This window comes from Mesocricetus auratus, unplaced genomic scaffold (genome assembly GCF_017639785.1).
Source record: "Mesocricetus auratus isolate SY011 unplaced genomic scaffold, BCM_Maur_2.0 Super-Scaffold_6730, whole genome shotgun sequence".
Lineage (NCBI taxonomy): Eukaryota > Metazoa > Chordata > Mammalia > Rodentia > Cricetidae > Mesocricetus > Mesocricetus auratus.
Genome location: NW_024429184.1, coordinates 80838606 through 80858654, shown reverse-complemented (window position 1 = coordinate 80858654; position 20049 = coordinate 80838606). Strand labels below are relative to the sequence as shown.

Here is a 20049-nt window from a genome sequence, read left to right as displayed (position 1 = left end):
TAAAATTTTTAAGCTTAGTTTGTTCTGTGTAAGAGATCATACATGTAAATTGTTGGTACTTAGACAACAGTGGTATAATGTTAGGATATTCTTAAATGTATGTCCGTATTCCAATACAAACGCAATATAAAAGCTCTTGTAATTCCTTCCTTTCTATCTTCTCTCCTCATGTCCTTCATTGCTGGTGAGGATGGGGAAACGCACGCGCGCGCACGCGCGCACACACATACACACACACACACACACACACACACACGCATGCACGCACGCGCGCGCGCACACACACACACACACACACACAGGCACAAATATCCTACTATGTGGTCCAAGTTACAGACCTGGGATTACAGGCCTGTGCTTCTATGCTTTGGCTTACATAGTACCTGGCCCTGTGTATTAGTAGCTATTCACTCTCAGTACCTTTACCTGTGTGTTAACTTTACACTCTTAGTACCTGCCCCTGTGTGTTAGCTGTTCACTCTCAGTACCTGCCCCTGGGTGTTGACTGTATACTCACAGTACCTGCCTGTGTGTATACACTCAAAGTACCTGCCCATGTATGTTAGCTACACACTTCTCTCTCATAGTTCTTGGAAAGATTAGATGATCTCAGGAAGTCATCAGATTCCTCATACATGGTAGGTACCTTATGAATGTTAGTACAATAACTACAACTGCTGTCCAGGTTTTACACTGTACGACCCTATAGCTTTGGATTTGTATAACCATAAGATTTTGGCAACAATGGAAAGGAATGATTATTTAAGTGCTTAAGAATACCTATCTATTTATTTATTTATTTATTATACTGAGGATTGAACACAGGGCCTCATATATGCTAGGCAATACTCTACCACCTAGCTGTAACCCAGTCCCAGCAAGGATGCTTTCTGTTTACCTGGGAAAAGAATCACTAAGTCTGGAGAGTTCCTTAGATTAGCCAACCACGGGTGAATTTCATGTATAAATGGTAACCAAATCTGCCCATTTTATTGCACAGTAAAAGATAAGAATAGCAAAAAAAAATTGTAATTCAGGGCTTTGGAAATTTGTCATTCAAGTCATTCTGTGAAGCAGCGGCACATGTAAGTTACTCAGTGCTCCATATGGTCTAGAAATCATGTATCTGTCTCTCTTAGGATGCATTTGGGTAGAAGTGGGGTATGTTGATGCAAATCAGCTTAGATGGAGAGCAGTGGTAAACTGTTACTGTGTGTCTGTGGGCATGCTGCTTTACATAGGGGGGTGGGTTTACTTTCTTATTGAAAGCTAGAAAGAGCCTCTTGACAGGAATGTTCCAGAGGGAGTTCTAGGAGGTCCATAGTTAACCTCAGACAACTTTTGGAGACCTGGGGGTGCCCTCTAGTTTGGAGATTCTTTGGTTCCACACAGAGAAAAGTCATTTTAGTTTTCAAATGTTTCCAGTGTTGTAAACAGAGTAAGAGTGTTGTCTAAGGGGAATTTATTTACAATGTAGTTCTTGGACCCTGCACTGGGTACTCTGTTTCTGTTTGTGGTTGGTTCTATGAATTATTGGATGACAAAGATCTTCAGTTACCTAATTGGAAATTGTCCTTTACCATGAAATTTCATGGAAAGGTAACTGACTAATCTGTGACTGCTTGCTCGTCTCCTCCGTGCGTTAGGTGTGTTTATCGTAGCTGCTAAACGAACACCCTTTGGAGCTTACGGAGGTCTTCTCAAGGACTTCTCTGCTACTGACTTGACTGAATTTGCTGCCAGGGCTGCCCTGGCTGCTGGCAAAGTCCCACCGGAAACCATTGACAGTGTCATCGTTGGCAATGTCATGCAGGTTAGTGGGGGAGGGGTGGGTGTTCATGTCTGTTTCTTTCTTTGATCATTTTATGGGACTAATTCCTTTACTGTGTCAGCATGGTGACACAATGATAGTTATCAGTGTTTGACGTTTGTGACTCTAAGAGCAAGAGCAGACATAACACAAAGCAGCATATGTCCCATCTGATTTGGAACACATTTCAGTGCCGCTCTTTATTTTTAAATTTTACATATGTATGTTTTCCTGTTTGTGTGTATGCACACCACATGTGTGTCTTATGGCAATGAGGGTCAGGAGAGGGCATCAGATCCCTTGGAACTAGAGTTAATGACAGTTGTGAGCCACCCTGGATGGCTGGACCAAGCCCAGGTCCTCTGCAGAGACCAGTCCTAAGCGCTGAGCCTCTCTCCAGCCCCTCAGTGCTTCTGACAAAGCAGTCACTAGGTTTAGGAGAAGCAAGTTAGCTTTCTCCGTGTATTGATAAAGGAAGTACACCTGTCAACTTCCCATCACTGAGTCAAACATGCCTGGGGTGTCAACTTTGAAGGAGAAAGGGACTGTTTTGATTCATGGTTTCAGAGGTTTCTGTCCATAGTCATTTGCCTCTATTGTCTTCAGCCACATTATGAGAGGAATGTGTGTTGGAGAAGGCCTGTTTCACTTTATGGTAGCCAGGAAGCAAAGGAGAGGGATGGAGGGCCAGGGCAATACTCTGCTCTCTGAGGGCATGCCCCCAATGACTGACTTCCTCTCACTGGCCCTCCCTCCTAAAGGAGCCACCACCCATGAGGAGTGCCATCAGCTGGGGATCAGGCCTTTCACAAGACACCCTTGGGGGACATTCTAAATCCAATTTACAGCAGGAAGGATTAGGTCCAAACAATGTAATGCACCTTACATAATCTCTTACACCTTCTAGGAAATGGGTCAGAATTTCTTGGGAAAATGAGCAGCCTTCTTACCCTCTCCCTATCTTGGCATATGTCATCTACAAACTAGATCATCCATATAAAGATGATGGAACGCTGTATGCTCCTTTAAAGTGTACAGACATTTATTAGTTGACTAGTGTCCTAGTTAGGGTTTTGTTGCTATGAAGAGACACCATGACCATGACAACTCATAAAGAAAAACATTTAATTGGGTTCAAGTTGCATTTCAGAGGTCTAGTCCATTATTGTTATGGTGGAAAGCATGGCAGCTGGAGAGTTATCTAAGAGTTCTACATCTGGATCACCAGGCAACAAGAAGAGAGAGTGACACAGGCCTGGCTGTATATGTCTGAGATGCTCTAGCCATTGTGACAAATACCTGATCAAAACAACTTAAAGTAGAAGGATCTTTCATTCTCTCTTCTTTCTTTCTTTCTTTCTCTTCTTCTTCTTCTTTTTATCTTCTCCTCCTCCTCCTCCTCCTCCTCCTCCTCCTCCTCCTTCTTCTTCTTCTGTTGTTTTTGTTGTTGTTGTTGTTGAAACAGGATCTCTCTAATATCACCGTGACTGTCCTGGAACTTAGTATGTAGAACAATCTGTCCTCAGATTCACAAAGATCCACCTTCTGCTGGAATTAAAAGTGTGCCCCATTATGGCTGACCAGAAGGATGTCTTTTGGATCATAGTTTCAAAGGCCATGGCCGTACTAAATTGACTCCATTGCTGTTTGCTTTCAAGACTATGACTGAAGGAAGCGGTAGAGGAAAGTTGCCCATCTCATGGCAGTCAGGAGAGACATTGAGTTTGGGGGTTTTCTGGGATGATGGTGGAGAAGGAAGGTCAGCTGGGAGCTTTCTCTGCCTCTCTGAGCTAGCAAGTTTTGACCCTAGTATATGGCTCCCCAGTCTTTATTTTTAAAAAAAATCAAACAATTGAGATTTTGTTAAGAACAATGCCTAAGTGTGCAAAATTTGTTGAATTTAATTTGAAAACTTCCAAACTGCTACAAAGGAACAGTGTAGTGAATGCCCCAAAAACTCTACTGTTATGAAACAGTTCTTCATGGTTAATGCATTTATTTGATCTTTTCCTATAATAAAAGGTAATCAAATACCCACCTCCTTTTCTCCTGATGGTGTGTTCATCTATCTCTGTCCTAAATTGCACTTCTCAACTAGTTTCACAGTAGAGTTATTTAGATGCATTGAAACTAGTTTCACAGTAGAGTTATTTAGATGCATTGAAAAGTAACTGCTGCTGATGAGGGCCTACCTCCAGCTATAGCTCAAGTTCTAATTGGTCTTAGTAATAAAAACATGTAGTCAGATATTAGGGGGTGAAATCTGAAAGATCAGAGAAGCAGAACAACCAGCCACTAGAGTTATAACCACCATGAAATAAATCCTCAGACTAAAAAAGGGTAAGCTTCTGCCTCCACTTGCCAAGTGCTGGGATCAAAGGTGTGTATCACAACTACCTAGCCTCTATGGTTAACTAGTGGCTAGCTCTGCACTCTGATCTCCAGGCAAGTTTTATTTGTTAAAGTATAAACAAGATATCACCACATCCAGCCTTTCCAGTCAGAAGCTTACATGCAGCAATGCTAGCAAAGCTTCTGGAATGTTCCTAGCCAAGGTTGAAAACCATAATCTGGATACTTCTCTGAGATAACCTCTTTGATTTATAAATAGCTCTAATTGTTATAACCGTTATAAATTTCCATCTTACATTACAGGAATTAATATGTAAATTTCCTAAGTAGAAGAAAAATTTAGTATGTTTAAAATTCAGTTGTCTAAAAAACAAATTAATAATGATTGCAGAATATTATGTTACAGATATTTCTGATGGCCGTGAACTGTATGCTTAACAATGAACAAGATAATGTATTTTTAATATGCATTTTACCACACTGAAACATTAGAAAGCACTATTGATTAAATTACAGTATTTGTTGAAATCATGTATATGGTCTCTGCATATATCTTTTCTCCCTGGATCCACATAGTTTATAGATTACCAGCATTTTCATCTCTTTTTTTTTTTATTACTGTTACTGCCTTTCTTATAAAGACTTGTTTTTCTTGTCCAGAGTTCTTCGGATGCGGCGTACCTGGCAAGGCATGTGGGTTTGCGAGTGGGAGTCCCAAAAGAGATTGGAGCCCTCACCCTCAATAGGCTCTGTGGCTCCGGTTTCCAGTCCATCGTGAGTGGATGTCAGGTATGGGCAGCCCTTACTTCCTCTTTAAGCACAGTGACAGTTACTTGAATAACTGCTCCCCCTCAATAGGGCATTGTAGCTTTTGATTTCTCATTGCTCCAGGTAATTGACACAGTCATAGTATAATAGGTAAGTGGTTTTCACATTGGTCTCTATGACAACACACTTTAAATCCTGGTCCTTACTGCCTCAGTGTTAACTTTAAACACAATGCCAGCCTCTTAGAAATACATTGCTTGCATCTTTTCTGAGAGATGGAAACTGGAAGGATGAAATGAATCCCTTTATTAACCCTCTAGTTCACCAGTTCCATTAATAAGACCTTTTTGTTTTCAATTTTTGTGAGTTTTGAATGGATGTGCCCTTTATTATGTGTTATATATCTAAGCCAGAGATGGGTATCCTTGTGGGTTTTCCAGATTAATATTGAAATATGAATTACTATTCTTAGAGCTGGGTGTGTCTTGCATCTATATAATCTCAGAGTTTAGGAGGCCAGGATGAGCTACAGAATGAGACTCTGTCTCTAAAAACAGACTAGTCTTAGGCAAATAGGTAGGGTATGTTACTCTGGCACATACAATTGAGGTCTGTTCACTTACCCCCTACATCTGGGGAATGGATTCTTTAACATTAGCTTTTCACTGACTTTAAACATTTTTTTTCAGGTTACTGCAAATGAAGACACAATATTTGAATCACCACTAATTTATTTATTTATTTTGGTTTTTACGAGACAGGGTTTCTCTGTATTGTTTTGGAGGCTGCCGGTCCAGCCTGGCCTTGAACTCACAGAGATCCGCCTGCCTCTGCCTCCCGAGTGCTGGGATCAAAGGCGTGCGCCACCACCACCCGGCATGAGTCCCCACTAATTTATAAAGTCTTTGTGTTTCTCAATTTGTACTCTGAATACCGTAGAAGGACTTTTGTTGTCTGCTTTTTGTTTTTAAACAGGAAATCTGTGTCAAAGATGCCGAAGTCGTCTTGTGTGGAGGAACAGAGAGCATGAGCCAGTCCCCCTTCTGCGTCAGAAATGTGCGCTTTGGAATCAAGTTCGGATCAGATCTCAAGGTTTGGACCATTAGATTTCCTAAATGACTTGTTCTGCTAGTTATATAAGGAATTTTAATAGCATAATTTTTAAGGGAGAAAAAAAACTAATTTTGAACCCAGTTTTGTTCATGAAATACTGCCAAGATTTATATGATTTAAATTTTACAGGCTATTTCAAAACTTGTTAGTTTCAGTGTTTGAATTCACATAAGGTTATACTTCTCATGTAGAAGAAATCACAGGGAAAGGCAGAGGAAGAAAAGAAATGGATTCATAGGCAATCTGGGGACTAGACCTTTGCCATGGCTTGTGGGAGTTGTGCTTGTGGAGCAATGTCCATTGGGTAGGTTTCTTCATCACAAACAGTGCTGTGTCTGCACACATCTATTGATCCAAACTGATCAGGAAAACCCGAGCCTTCACCTCTGAGAGCTATCCCATAATAGCAGCTGGGATAAAGAATGATAGTTCATTGTCCTGCTCATAGGAAAGGGCTGGTAGCGTTCTGTATCTCGTAGCACTTTCCAGGGGCTGGTGAGATGGCTCAGCGATCAGAGCGTCTGCTTTGAAAGCATGAGGGCCTGAGGGCAAGTCCCCAGAACCCACATAAAAAGCTAGACATGGCTGCAGGTGTCTTTAACCCTGGCATCAGGAAATGGAGACAGGTAGATCCCAGGAATAGGCTGGCAAGCCAGCCTTGCTTAAAGAGAGAGCCTCCACTTCAGTGAGAGACCCTGTCTTAAAGGCATAAAATAACAGTAAAGAAGCCACCTAAAGTCATCTCTGTAGGTGCACACACACCCTCACACTCACGTGCATACACAACACACACATATATGCACACACTAGATAATACAAATAAATAAGATATGACCTAAGGAATGAGACTTAGAGAACATGAGTATTTCAGATATGGGATGTACTTAAAAGCTCTTCAGAGACAGCTGAACACAGCGTTTGTGGGCAGCAAGTGGAACTTCTTCTCAGATGGCTCTGATGCGATCTTTTCTGTTCCTCGGAGATTCCGTGCCTGGTTCTTCCTAGTCTAGTAATAACAAATAGAGCCAGCTGCACCTGTCACTGAAGGCCTGGGATGGAAAAGCCACACACATGTGTTCTTCCCTCCAAATCACATGAGTGTTTACTTAAAGGGGCTGCAGAAAAACTCTACATAAGCCCAGTGTTGGGTTTCTCACCAAAGGATGCCCTTAGGGTTGTGGGGTAAACTCCTGTTATATACTTAGAGTTGTGTATTTAGAGTGCCATAAAGTGAACATTTGTGAAACATTGGATATTCTTTTTTAAATGTTAGATTTTTTAATGTCCCAGAATCAAACGTGAATAGAAATGATAAATGCAATTGTGATATAAATTTATAAAAATTATGGCATGTTCCTTCCAAAGATAGCGCGTTAACTCATCATTTCCTGACTGTCTTCATAGCTGGAAGATACTTTGTGGGCAGGATTAACGGATCAGCATGTTAAGCTCCCCATGGGAATGACTGCAGAGAACCTTGCTGCAAAATACAACATAAGCAGAGAAGACTGTGACAGATACGCTCTGCAGTCCCAGCAGAGGTGGAAAGCCGGTTGGTATAGAGACAAGAGTGTAACGGAGCTTTCATCCCGAAAGCTATAGTGATGTGTTTTTAAACTCATACCTTTGCAAATCACGTTTTTGTTGTTTCTTTAAGTTTTAGATGATCAGGTAGTTCATTCTGTTATTGAAAGTTTCACTTGGAATTTCTCTTGTGTAATAAGCTGATGCTACTTGTAAAGCAGTATTGAGTCCTGAAGAGATGGGTTAGTAGTTAAGAGCACTGGCTGCTTTTGCAGGGAACTCATGTTTGATTCCCAGAACCCACATAGCAGCTCACAACTGCATGTAGCTCCAGTTCCAGGGGATCCAATATCTTCTCCTGGCCTCCATGGGCACTGCATATATGTAGCACACATCCATACAAGCAAAAGGTGCTTACTGCTCTTGCAGAAGACCCAGGTTTGGTTCCCAGCACCCACATCAGTTGGCTCACAACCTCATATAACTCAGGTTCCTATGGATCTGATGCCCTTTGGCCTCCATGGGTACATTTGGTACATAGAATCTCACCTAGGCACACATCCATATGAATAAGTAATAAATTAATAACTAAAGCTAATAAAAGAAAAAGCGGAGCCGGGCGGTGGTGGCGCACACCTTTAATTCCAGCACTCAGGAGGAAGAGGCAGGCGGATCTCTGTGAGTTCAAGGCCAGCCTGGTCTACAGAGCAAGTTCCAGGACAGCCTTCAAAACAATACAGAGAAACCCTGTCTCAAAAAAAAAAAAAAAAAAAGAAAGAAAGGAAGGAAGGAAGAAAGAAAGAAAGAAAGAAAAGAAAAGAAAAGAAAAAGTGGGATGTCACTTGGCACAATCTGAACATGGGTATTTTTGTCCTAAACTGGCCCTTTTTCCATAGAACACACTGAGACATGTAGTTCACTCTACCAGAGGGAACTGTTCATTACAGCAGTGGAGGCAGGGTTTTGCTTGTGGTTTTTTGTTTGTTTGTTTGTTTCATTTTGTTTACCAACTGTAAAGTGATATCAAGAATAAAGTAGCCAGGCATGTAGGTATACGCCTTAAGTTCCAGCACTCAGAAGGCTGAGCAGTCAGATCTCTGTGAATTTCAGGCTAGCCTGGTTTTCATCGTGATTTCCAGGCAATCTAAGAACAACAAAGTAAGACCCCGTCTTGGGGCGAGGGGGCTGGATTAAATTAATCTGTTTTCCTGACTTGTCTTAGTTGCAGAAGCAGTAGGCTACTACAGTCCATTCTAGTCCAAAGGAGATAATTGGCCTTTCCCATGAGCCATATCCTAATCATATGGAGAGAGATCCGTCTGCTGCAGGAGCATGACCAACTGGGTGTCTTTGGATGCCTCCTTCTCCCATTCCTCATTGTATCTGACTCAGTTAATTTTTCCAAGACCCCCACTCTTCTGTTTCGTGACACACACTGCTGTCCTGATCCTCCAGAATGAGCAGCAGGACAGCCGCTGGCTTATCAATAGCAGCTTGAAGGAATTTGTCAGTCCTCTGTTGGGGGGGGCACACTTTAAATGAACTATTACTATTATAATCCAACAGAAATTCTTATTTAGGGATGCTTTTCATGGAGTGAGAGGAATAAGTGGGATGGAGCTGATACCATCCAGCTCATCTAAGTTTCAGTTATTTCTAATAGGCACTCATAGTCCAGAGGGCACAAAGCCATCTCGTGGATTTCTAATTCCATTGTGGAGAAGGTGCCTGACCTCAGCAAAGTCAGTTATTTCCAGACCACCTATAAAATAGAGATGGTAAATCTAACCTTCCTGTTTCTCAGACAAGCAGAGTCAAACTAAATACGGGCAGAGAAGGGGAGGAGTTTTGCTTTTGTTTTCCAGCTGAAGTAAGATAGGAGAGTTCAGATGAAGGGCTGTCAGAGACTCAGTGGGTGTGAGTGTTGCTGCACAAGCATGACAACCTGAGTTCGAAACCTCAGCCCCCGTGTAAAGCTGAACATGACCACACTCCAGCATTGGAAGCAGAGACAAGGATGCTAGGAGCTAGGACTGGCCAGGCTAGTGAAAACAGTGAGCTTCATGTTCAGCGAGACCCTCCCTAAAGGGAACAAGGCAGAGAGTGAGAGCAGGATACCAGCATACCTCAGATCTCTGTGCAAACATGCGTGTATACACACACACACACACACACACACACACACACACACACACACACACTCCATTGTAATCCATGGAGGTTCAAAATAGATACATTGTTTTACTTATAATTACATCAGTTACAGCTCTTACATTCTCTTCAGGTTGTCATTGTCTCAACCATCAATTGCTTGGTGGCATAGGCAACTTGGTGAAGTTTAACTACTTTTTTTTTCACCCAAAACATTGGATGCATTTAAAAAATTTTTTTATATTTTATGTATGAGTGTTATGCATTCGTACCTGCATGACAGAAGAGGGCATCAAATCCTAATATAAATATGGCTGGGAATTAAACTCAGGACCTCTGTCAGAGCAGGCAGTTCTCTTAACCACTGGGCCATCTCTCCAGCCTGAGTTAGATGTACTTAGTACTGTTAGATCTGTATGTAATACAACTGTTGGACTAGTATATCATAATAAAAACATTTAATTAAAAAAAAAAGAGTAGGAGCTCAGGTTATGTCTGTAAAGCAATTGCTATACAAGCATGAGGACCTGAGTTCAAATCCCAAGAACCCACATAAGTTGGGCATGGTAATGCCATCTGCAGTCCTCATGTTGCCAGTGAAAAATGGAAGGAGGAGGACAGGAGAATCCAAAAAAAACTCCTGTGCTAGCTGGTCTGGTGTATACCAAGAAGCAACAACAATAACACAAAGAGAGAGTGCATCAAGCAATATGGGAGGTGTGGTCCAGCATCCAAGGCTGTTCTCTGACCTACACACACACAGACACACACACACACAGATACACACACCATGCACACCCCTGCAGCACAATCACACATGCTGAATGATAATTTCAAAGGGGTGCAGACTTACTGTGTAAACTCCTGGGGAGTATGTTAAATCCTCCAAAGGGAAAGCAGCTTGCTAAATAGGAAGGGACTAAGAACCCTCCAAGCAGGTACAGCAGGAGTTAAGTTGACAGATATGGTCTCTCCATTCGGAGTTTTCTCTCTGATGGTCATCTTTTACTGTTTCAGCTAACGAGGCTGGCTACTTTAATGAGGAAATGGCACCCATTGAGGTGAAGACAAAGAAAGGCAAGCAGATGATGCAGGTGGATGAGCACGCTCGGCCCCAAACAACCCTGGAACAACTGCAAAAGCTCCCTCCAGTCTTCAAGAAAGAAGGGACTGTCACTGCAGGGAATGCCTCGGTGTGTCACAGCATTGGCTAATGCTCTTGTCAAGTGATTGTGAAGTGTCTCTTCCAGATATGCCTAGAAACTTCCTAACCTTTAGGTGTTTAACTTACACTGGTAGTGTTCATATTTTGTTAACTTGAGTTTTCATGGTCTAACACAAACCCTGTAGCCAGGGCCCAGATAATATGATTTCTTGTCTTTTCAGTATGTTGAAAGGAGATCCTCCTGGTTTATGATGGTAGTTTTCATACCTCATACCTTTTCTTTTTCACATAATAATTCATCAGATTTCTTTTTATATCTCCACATATCTGATGTTAAGATTTTATTTATTTATTTTTTGCATTCCTGCCTGTTGTCTTTTGGTCAAGTTTTACTCCATGCTTAAATGTTCTCTGAAGTCCTCCAGGGTCCTACAGTATTCCCATTGGCATCCCACACATTGTCAGCATTTTCTGTGGAGGTCCTAACCCTAATTCTGTGATCTGCAGCACCATTAGCTCTGACCTGAAGTTGCTTCTTTTACTGGTTTTGTTTTTAATCTGCTGCTTTTGTTTTTAAGGGGGTCTCTGATGGTGCTGGAGCTGTCATCATAGCTAGTGAAGATGCTGTCAAAAAACACAACTTCACACCATTGGCCAGAGTCGTGAGCTACTTTGTGTCTGGATGTGATCCCAGTATCATGGGTATTGGTGAGTTTATCGTGAAAACTGTTCTGTTCTCTTACTAGAGTTAGGTCTGTTTGGGCATTCAGAGTCTCGGAAGGCAACCAAATCAAGATTCCTGGTGAAATTCCTTAGATCATCTTTATGAAAAACTGTCCTACACGTAACAGGGCAACCAAGACCATGCAAACCCTGTGTGGGCAACAGTCATAGCGTAATGTCTGTCTAGGGTATGTAAAAGTCATCCCACAGAAAAGCTAGAGGGAGTGCTCATGCAGATCCAAGTTCAGTTACAGCATCCACATCAGGTGGCTCACAACTGCTTGGAATTCCAGCTCTAGAGTATCTGATTCTCCTGGCCTCCATGGGCACTCTACACACATGCAGACACACACACACACACACACACACACACACACAAACACAGAGGGGGGGATTATATATATACATAATTAAAAATTATAGGAATAAATTTTAAAAATCAACACAGAAAATAATAGAGGGCGCTGAAGTTGTAGCTTAGTGGCGGAGCCTTGCATACCATGTGTAAGACTTTGGGCTTGGTCCCCAGTACCACGGGAAAGGAAGGAAACAGAATTACACAGTGAAGTCATGATGTGGTTTAGAGAAGCCTGCTCAGGGAGCCAGTACCACAACTCTACAGTCATTGGTGAATCTTAGTCTTCCCTTACAACTCTAGGGAGACTTCTGGTAAATGAGGGTGTAGTTCCCAGACCAGAAAAAGATCAAGTAAATACATGCCTCTAGGTCTCTCTCAGGAAGTGACCACTAGGCTGGTAATGTTCCCAGGCTCCGCCCAGGCTTCTTAGCAAAGCCATAAGCAGGTGTCAGGAGACAGACACTAATGGGGAGAGATGTGAAATTGTTGGTATTTTTCAGGCACAGACTGTTTTATTAATTAAAAATGAAACAGGGGATATTGAGCATGGTAGTATACATGTGATTCCAGCACTCAGGAAGCAGAAGCAGGAGGACTGCAAGTTCCAGCCCATTCAGGGTCATATAGCAAGACCCAGCTCAAAAACAGAAAGAGAGAAAAGGGAAAAGCAAAAACCAATTTTCACTAAGTACACATAGACACTGATGCAAATTTTTTTATTACTTTAATTTTTAAATAGCTTGCTTCACATGTCAATCCCAGTTCCCTCTCCCTCCTTTCCTCCCGAAGCCTCCCACCTTCCCCCCCCCCAGTCTCCCACCCTATCCCCACTTCCTTCCACATAGGGGATATCTCTAGTCTGTCATTTCACTCAGGGCAGGGTCCAGGCACTCCCCTAAGAGTCCAGGCTGAGAGAGCATCCTTCTTTGTATTATGGACACACGAAGTCCGTTTGCATGCCAGGGATAAATACTGATCTACTACCCAGGGCCCCATAGATTGCCCAGGCCTCCTCACTGACTCTCACATTTGGGAGGTCTGGATCAGTCCCATGCTGGCCTCCCAGCTGTCGGTCTGGGGTCCAAGAGCTCCCCCCTTGTTCAGATCAGCTGTCTCTGCTGGTTTTGCCAGCCCATTCTTTGCCAATTTGCTCATTGCTCCTCTCTCTCTGTCACTGGATTCCGTGGGTTCAGTTCAGTGTTTAACTGTGGGTGTTTGCCTCTGCTTCCATCAGTCATTAGATGAAGGTCTTCCCGCTGTGTTCCCAATCTATTCAGAAGATCTTGACTCATTCCTCTTCTCTGGGGTACCATGCATATCTCTCTTAGGTTCTTTCCTGTTTCTCAGACTCTCTGTCAGTGGAAGGGCAAACTGGCACTCCCCTGATCCATGTCTAAAATCCATGTATGAGTGAGTACATACCATGTTTGTCTTTTGTGACTGGGTTACCTCACTCAGGATGGTTTCTTCTAGTGCCATCCATTTGCCTGCAAGTTTCAAGATTCCATTATTTTTTTTTCCGCTGAGTAGTACTCCATTGTGTAAATGTACCACATTTTCTCTATCCACTCTTCAGTTGAGGGGCATCTAGGTTGCTTCCAGGTTCTGGATATTACAAACAATTCTGCTATGAACATAGTGGAATAGATGTCTTTGTTGTATGAATTGAATCTTTTGGATATATGCCTAAGAGTGGAATCGCTGGGTCCTGTGGTAGATTGATTCCCATTTTCCTGAGGAATCTCCATACTGATTTCCAAAGTGGCTGTACAAGTTGGCACTCCCACCAGCAGTGGAGGAGTGTTCCCCTCTCTCCACATCCTCTCCAGCATAAATTGTCTTTGGTGTTTTTTATTTTAGCCATTCTGATAGGAGTGAGATGGTATCTCAGAGTTGTTTTAATTTGCATTTCCCTGATGATTAAGGATGTTGAGCACTTTCTTAAGTGTCTCTCAGCCATTTTAGACCCCCCTATTGAGAATTGTCTATTTAGTTCTGTAGCCCACTTTTTAATTGCATCCTTTGGTGTTTTGGACACTTGCTTCTTGAGTTCTTTGTAAATTTTGGAGATCAGCCCTCTGTCAGATATGGGGTTAGTGAATATCTTTTCCCATTCTGTGGGCTGTCTTTTTGTCTTGTTGACTGTGTCCTTTGCCTTACAGAAGCTTCTTAGTTTCAGGAGGTCCCATTTGTTAATTGTCAATCTCAGTGTCTTTGCTACTGGTGTTATGTTGAGGAAGCGATCTCCTGTACCAATTTGTTGAAGAGTATCTCCCACTTTGTCTTCTAAGAGTTTCAGTGTGGTTGGATTTATGCTGAGGTCTTTGATCCATTTGGACTTAAGTTTTGTGCATGGCAATAGACATGGATCTATCTGCAGTCTTCTGCATGCCAATATCCAGTTATGCCAGCACCATTTGTTGAAGATGCTTTCCTTTTTCCATTGTACAATTTTAGCTTCTTTGTCAAAAATCAAGTGTTCATAGGTGTGTGGGTTAAAATCAGCGTTTTCAATTCAATTCCATTGGTCTACCTGTCTATTTTTATGCCAATACCAAGCTGTTTTCAGGACAATAGCTCTGTAATAGAGCTTGAAGTCAGGGATGGTGATGCCTCCTGAAGTTCCTTTATTGTATAAGGTTGTTTTGGCTATCCTGGGTCTTTTGTTTTTCCATATAAAGTTGATTATTGTTCTTTCAAGGTCTGTGAAGAACTGTGCCAGAATTTTAATAGGGATTGCATTGAATCTGTAGATTGCTTTTGGCAAGATTGCCATTTTTATTATATTGATCCTACCAATCCAAGAGCATGGGAGATCTTTCCGTTTTCTGGTATCCTCTTTAATTTCTTTCTTTAGAGACTCAAAGTTCTTGATATACAGATCTTTCACTTCTTTGGTTAACGTTATCCCCACATATTTGATGCTGTTTATGGCTAATGTAAAGGGTGGTGTTTCTCTGATTTCTTTCTCAGCCACTTTATCATCTGTGTATAATAGGGCTACTGATTTTTTTTAGTTAACCTTGTATCCTGCCACTTTGCAGAAGGCATTTATCAGCTCTAGGAGTTCACCTGCAGAGTTTTTCGGGTCACTTATGTAAACTATCATATCATCTGCAAATGTTGAAAGCTTGACTTCTTCTTTTCCTATTTGTATCCCCTTGATCCCCTTTTGTTGTCTTATTGCTCTAGCTAGAACTTCAAGTACAATGTTGAAGAGATATGTAGAGAGTGGACAGCCTTGTCTTGTTCCTGATTTTAGAAGAATTGCATTGAGTTTCTCTCCATTTAGTTTGATGTTAGCTGTTGGTTTACTGTATATTGCTTTTATTATGCTCAGGTATATTCCTGTTATCCCTGATCTCTCTAGAAACTTTATCATGAAGGGGTGCTGGATTTTGTCAAAGGCTTTTTCAGCATCTAGTGAGATGATCATGTAGTTTTTCTTTTGTAGTTTGTTTATATGGTGGATCACATTGATAGATTTTCTAATGTTGAACCATCCCTGAATTCCTGGGATGAAGCCTACTTGATCATGGTGGATGATTTTTCTGATGTGTTCTTGAATCCGATTTGTTAGTATTTTATTGAGTATTTTTGCATCGATGTTCATGAGGGAAATCGGTCTATAGTTCTCTTTCTTAGTTGTGTCTTTGTGTGGCTTGGGTACCAAGGTAATTGTAGCCTCATAAAAAGAGTTTGGCAGTGAGCTCCCTTCCGCCCCCACCCCCCCCACCCCCCTACCCCCACTTCTATTGTGTGGAACACTTTGAGGAGTATTGGAATTAGCTCTTCTTTGAATTTCTGGTAGAATTCTGCACTGAAGCCATCTGGGTCCCAGGCTTTTTTTTGGTTGGGAGATTTTTGATGACTGCTTCTATTTCGTTAAGGGTTATAGGTCTGTTTAGATTGTTTATCTGTTCTTGATTTAGTTTTGGCAAGTGATATCTATCCAGAAAATTGTCCATTTCCTTTAAATTTTCAAATTTTGTGGAGTATAGGTTTTCAAAGTGTGCCCTGATGATTCTCTGGATTTCCTCAGTGTCGGTTGTTATGTCCCCCTTTTCATTTCTGATTTTGTTAATTAGCATGCTCTCTCTCTGTCTTTTGGTTAGTTTGGACAAAGGTTTGTCTATCTTGTTGACTTTCTCAAAGAACCAACTCTTTGTTTCATTTATTCTTTGCAATGTTTTCCTGGTTTCTACTTGATTGATTTCAGCTCTCAATTTCATTATTTCCTGCCATCTGCTCCTCCTGGGTGAGTTTGCTTCTTTTTGTTCTAGAGCATTCAGTTGTGCTATTAGTTCTCTAGTGTGACTGTTCTCCAGTTTCTTCATGTGGGCACTCAGTGCTATGAACTTCCTTCTCAGCACTGCTTTCAGAATTTTCCATAAGTTTGGATACATTGTGTCTTCATTCTCATTGAATTCCAAGAAGTCTTTAATTTCTTTTTTTATTTCTTCCTTTACCCAGGGATGGTGCAATTGTGCATTGTTCAATTTCCATGCATTTGTAGGGTTTCTGTGATTTGTGTTATTGTTGAATTCTAATTTTAATGCATGGTGGTCTGATAGGATACAGGGGGTTATTCCAATTTTTTTTTGTATCTGTGGGGGTTTGCTATGTTTCCTATTATGTGGCTGATTTTAGAGAAGGTTCCATGTGACGAGAAGAAGGTATATCCCTTTGTGTTTGTGTGGAATGTTCTATAGATGTCTGTTAAACCCAGTTGGATCATAACTTCTTTTAGTTCTTTTGTTTCTTTGTTAAGTTTCTGTCTGGAGGTCCTGTCTAACAGTGAGAGTGGAGTGTTGAAGTCTCCTACTACTAGTGTGTGAGATTTTATGTGTGATTTGAGCTTTAGTAATGTCTCTTTCACAAATGTGGGTGCCTTTGTATTTGGGGGCATAGATGTTCAAAATTGAACTTCATCTTGAAGGACTTTTGCTTTGAGGAATATGAAATGTCCTTCTTCATCTCTTATGATTGATTTTAATTTGAAGTCTATTTGTTAGATAATAGGATTGCTACACCAGCTTGTTTCTTGGGTCCGTTTGATTGGAAAGTCCTTTCCCAACCCTTTACTCTGAGGTAACATCTGTCTTTGACGTTGAGATGTGTTTCTTGTATGCAGCAGAAAGTTGGGTTCTGTCTTTTTATCCATTCTGCTAGTCTGTGTCTTTTTACAGGCAAGTTGAGGGATATTAATGACCATTGATTGATGATTCTTGTTTGTCCTTGATTTATTGGTAGTGGTGTTATTGTGTGTAGGTTCTCCTCCCTTTTTCTTTTGCTGTTTGGTAAAGTGGGATTATCTATTGCCTATGTCTTTGTGAGTGTAGTTATCTTCGTTGGGTCTAGGTTTTCCTTTTAGCACTTTCTGTAGAGCTGGATTCATAGATATGTATTATTTAAATCTGGCTTTGTCATAGAATATTTTATTTTCTCCATCTATGGTAATTGAAAGCTTTGCTGGATATAGTAGTCTGGGCTGGCATCCTTGTTCTCTTAGCGTTTGTAGGATATCTGTCCAGGATCTTCTGGCTTTCATAGTTTCTATTAAGAAGTCGGGTATAATTCGGATAAGTCTGGCTTTATATGTAAGTTGGCCTTTTTCTTTAGCTGCTCTTAATATTTTATTTTTATTCTGTAGGTTTGATGTTTTGATTATTATATGGCGAGGTGACTTCTTTTTCTGGTCCAGCCTAATTAGTGTTCTGTAAGAGTCTTGTATTTTCATAGGCATATCCTTCTTTAGGTTAGGGAAGTTTTCGTCTATGATTTTGTTGAATATGTTTTCTGTACCTTTGAGCTGTATTTCTTCACCTTCTTTTTTTTTTTTTTTTTTTTTTTTTTTTGGTTTTACGAGACAGGGTTTCTCTGTATTGTTTTGGAGGCTGTCGGTCGAGCCTGGCCTCGAACTCACAGAGATCCGCCTGCCTCTACCTCCCTAGTGCTGGGATTAAAGGCGTGCGCCACCACTGCCAGGCTTCTTCACCTTCTTCTATACCTATTATTCTCAGGTTTGGCTTCTTCACGGTGTCCCATATTTCCTGAATATTTTGTGTTAGGGATTTGTTGGTTTTGAGATTTTCTTTGATTGACGACTGTATATCCTCTAATGAGTCTTCAATACCTGAGAGTCTCTTTTCTATCTCTTATATTCTATTGGTGATACTTGCATCTGTAGTTCCTGATCATTTACCCAACTTTTCTATTTCCAGCATCCCCATATTCTATGTTTTCTTTATTGTTTCTATTTCAGCTTTCAATCCTTCAATTGTTTGAGTTGTTTCCTTCATTTGTTTGGTTGTTTTCTCTTGGTACTCTTTAGATTCTTTAAGAGATTTGTTTATTTCTTGAATTTTTTGGTGGTTTTTGTTTTTTATATTACGGACTTCAAAGCTACATAAAGTTTTTACCTTGGAAATAGAAGTTATCCTGAAAAATGAAACCTCTGTAGAGTGAAATGGCATTCATCATATCACACCCACTGCACTGGTTCCCACCCTAATTCTTTCTCTGAGGATTTTGTTTCAGTAGGTACAGACCTACTACGGTGGGTGTTTCTGCTTCTGATTTCTGAGTCTTTGGGTACTTTGATGAGCTATCAAATTTCTCTGGTTTCAATCAGTTCTTTTATAGTTGTTTCTCAGTTGAACCTCATTTAATGGGGTTTGGTGAATTAGCAATAACTGGTGAACAAAGGAAATGTTTTCCTGGCTTCAGATGCGGGGCCTGGATGCTTAAGTACCGCCACTGTGGAATGTTCAGACACGTGACGTCACAGCCGAATTTCTCTGATGAGTCATTACACACTTTCTTCCTCAAAGGATAAGTAGAGAAGGAAATTGTCCCTAGGCAGACATCTGGTTTATGGAGATGCCACTGTGTTCCCTGCTTTTTAGTCAAATGGGCTAAAGGTTCCAAGTGAACGAATGGGAATAGTTTCCACCTTGGAACACTTGGTCTGCCTGGTCATTTGAGATCAGTATAATCTCTAAGTCCTGCATATGGCCCCTGACTGCTCAAAGCCCTAAAGCAGGTAGACTGTCTCGGGTGGGTCTCTCACCCACAGTTGACTGCAGACAGCTTTTCACATCCGTCCCTTTTTCTGTTGTGCAACCATTCCCGTGTGTATTACAGAAGTAGGAGTTTTGTTCTGTGACGTAAATTCTAACTGTATAAACAGGATGATCTGAAACTCACGGTCCGTCCACTTCAGCCTCCTGAGGGTTGGGGTTACAGGTATGCACCACATATCTGGCTTAAAGAAGTCTGGCATATGAATAACAACATATATTTCCATCTAATTCCTTTGTTTTTTTTTTTTTTTTGGTTTTTACGAGACAGGGTTTCTGTATTGTTTTGGAGGCTATTGGTCCAGCCCTGCCTCGAACTCACAGAGATCCGCCTGCCTCTGCCTCCCGAGTGCTGGGATTAAAGGCGTGCGCCACCACCGCCCGGCATAAATTCCTTTATTCATATATAGGCCCAGTCCCTGCGATCAATGGAGCATTGAAGAAAGCTGGACTGAGTCTAAAGGACATGGATTTGATAGACGTAAGTGTTTTCTTTTCACAACAGGAATAAGTCACCTACTTTTGTAGCATAAATGGTTTAGCTTTGTAGCCTGTAGCTCTTCTTTTAATACTGTTAACTTTCCCGTGTGTTCTCCACCCACATACCTATGACTGTACATGCTTTGTGTTGGTATGTTCCTTGCTGTATTAAAGTGTTGTACTTATTTTTTGTGATTTGTGTCTACCTGTGTGTGACACACATGCACATTTGTAAACATAGGTTATATTGATTGTTTTTCCTTCATCTCTTTCTACCTTAGTTTTTGAGACAGATCTCAGCTCACCAGTTTGGATAAGCTGGCTAGTCAGCAAGCCTGGGGGAATCCTCCCATCTCCACCAGCCCACTGGGATTACTCCAATGTGCTGCTACACATGGGCAGAGGAAAGCTAACTTAGGTTCTTCTGCTTGCACAGAAGATACTTTATCCAAGGGCCATCTCCCCAACCCAACTTCACCTACTTCTGAGTGATTCAAGCACTCTGATCTCTCTTAATCCTGCA

The 20049-nt window shown here is 41.3% G+C and overlaps 1 protein-coding gene across 1 annotated transcript in view; it reads left to right on the top strand.

Moving 5' to 3' along the window:
* Acaa2 (acetyl-CoA acyltransferase 2) overlaps nucleotides 1–20049 on the top strand; it is a 30852-nt gene that overhangs the window by 6778 nt on the left and 4025 nt on the right. Inside the window, exons 2-8 of the mRNA XM_005076449.4 lie at nucleotides 1647–1813; nucleotides 4823–4951; nucleotides 5906–6022; nucleotides 7448–7595; nucleotides 10736–10911; nucleotides 11462–11591; nucleotides 19457–19527. Coding sequence (XP_005076506.1) covers nucleotides 1647–1813; nucleotides 4823–4951; nucleotides 5906–6022; nucleotides 7448–7595; nucleotides 10736–10911; nucleotides 11462–11591; nucleotides 19457–19527 — 938 coding nt within the window. The remainder of the gene's footprint in view (nucleotides 1–1646; nucleotides 1814–4822; nucleotides 4952–5905; nucleotides 6023–7447; nucleotides 7596–10735; nucleotides 10912–11461; nucleotides 11592–19456; nucleotides 19528–20049) is intronic.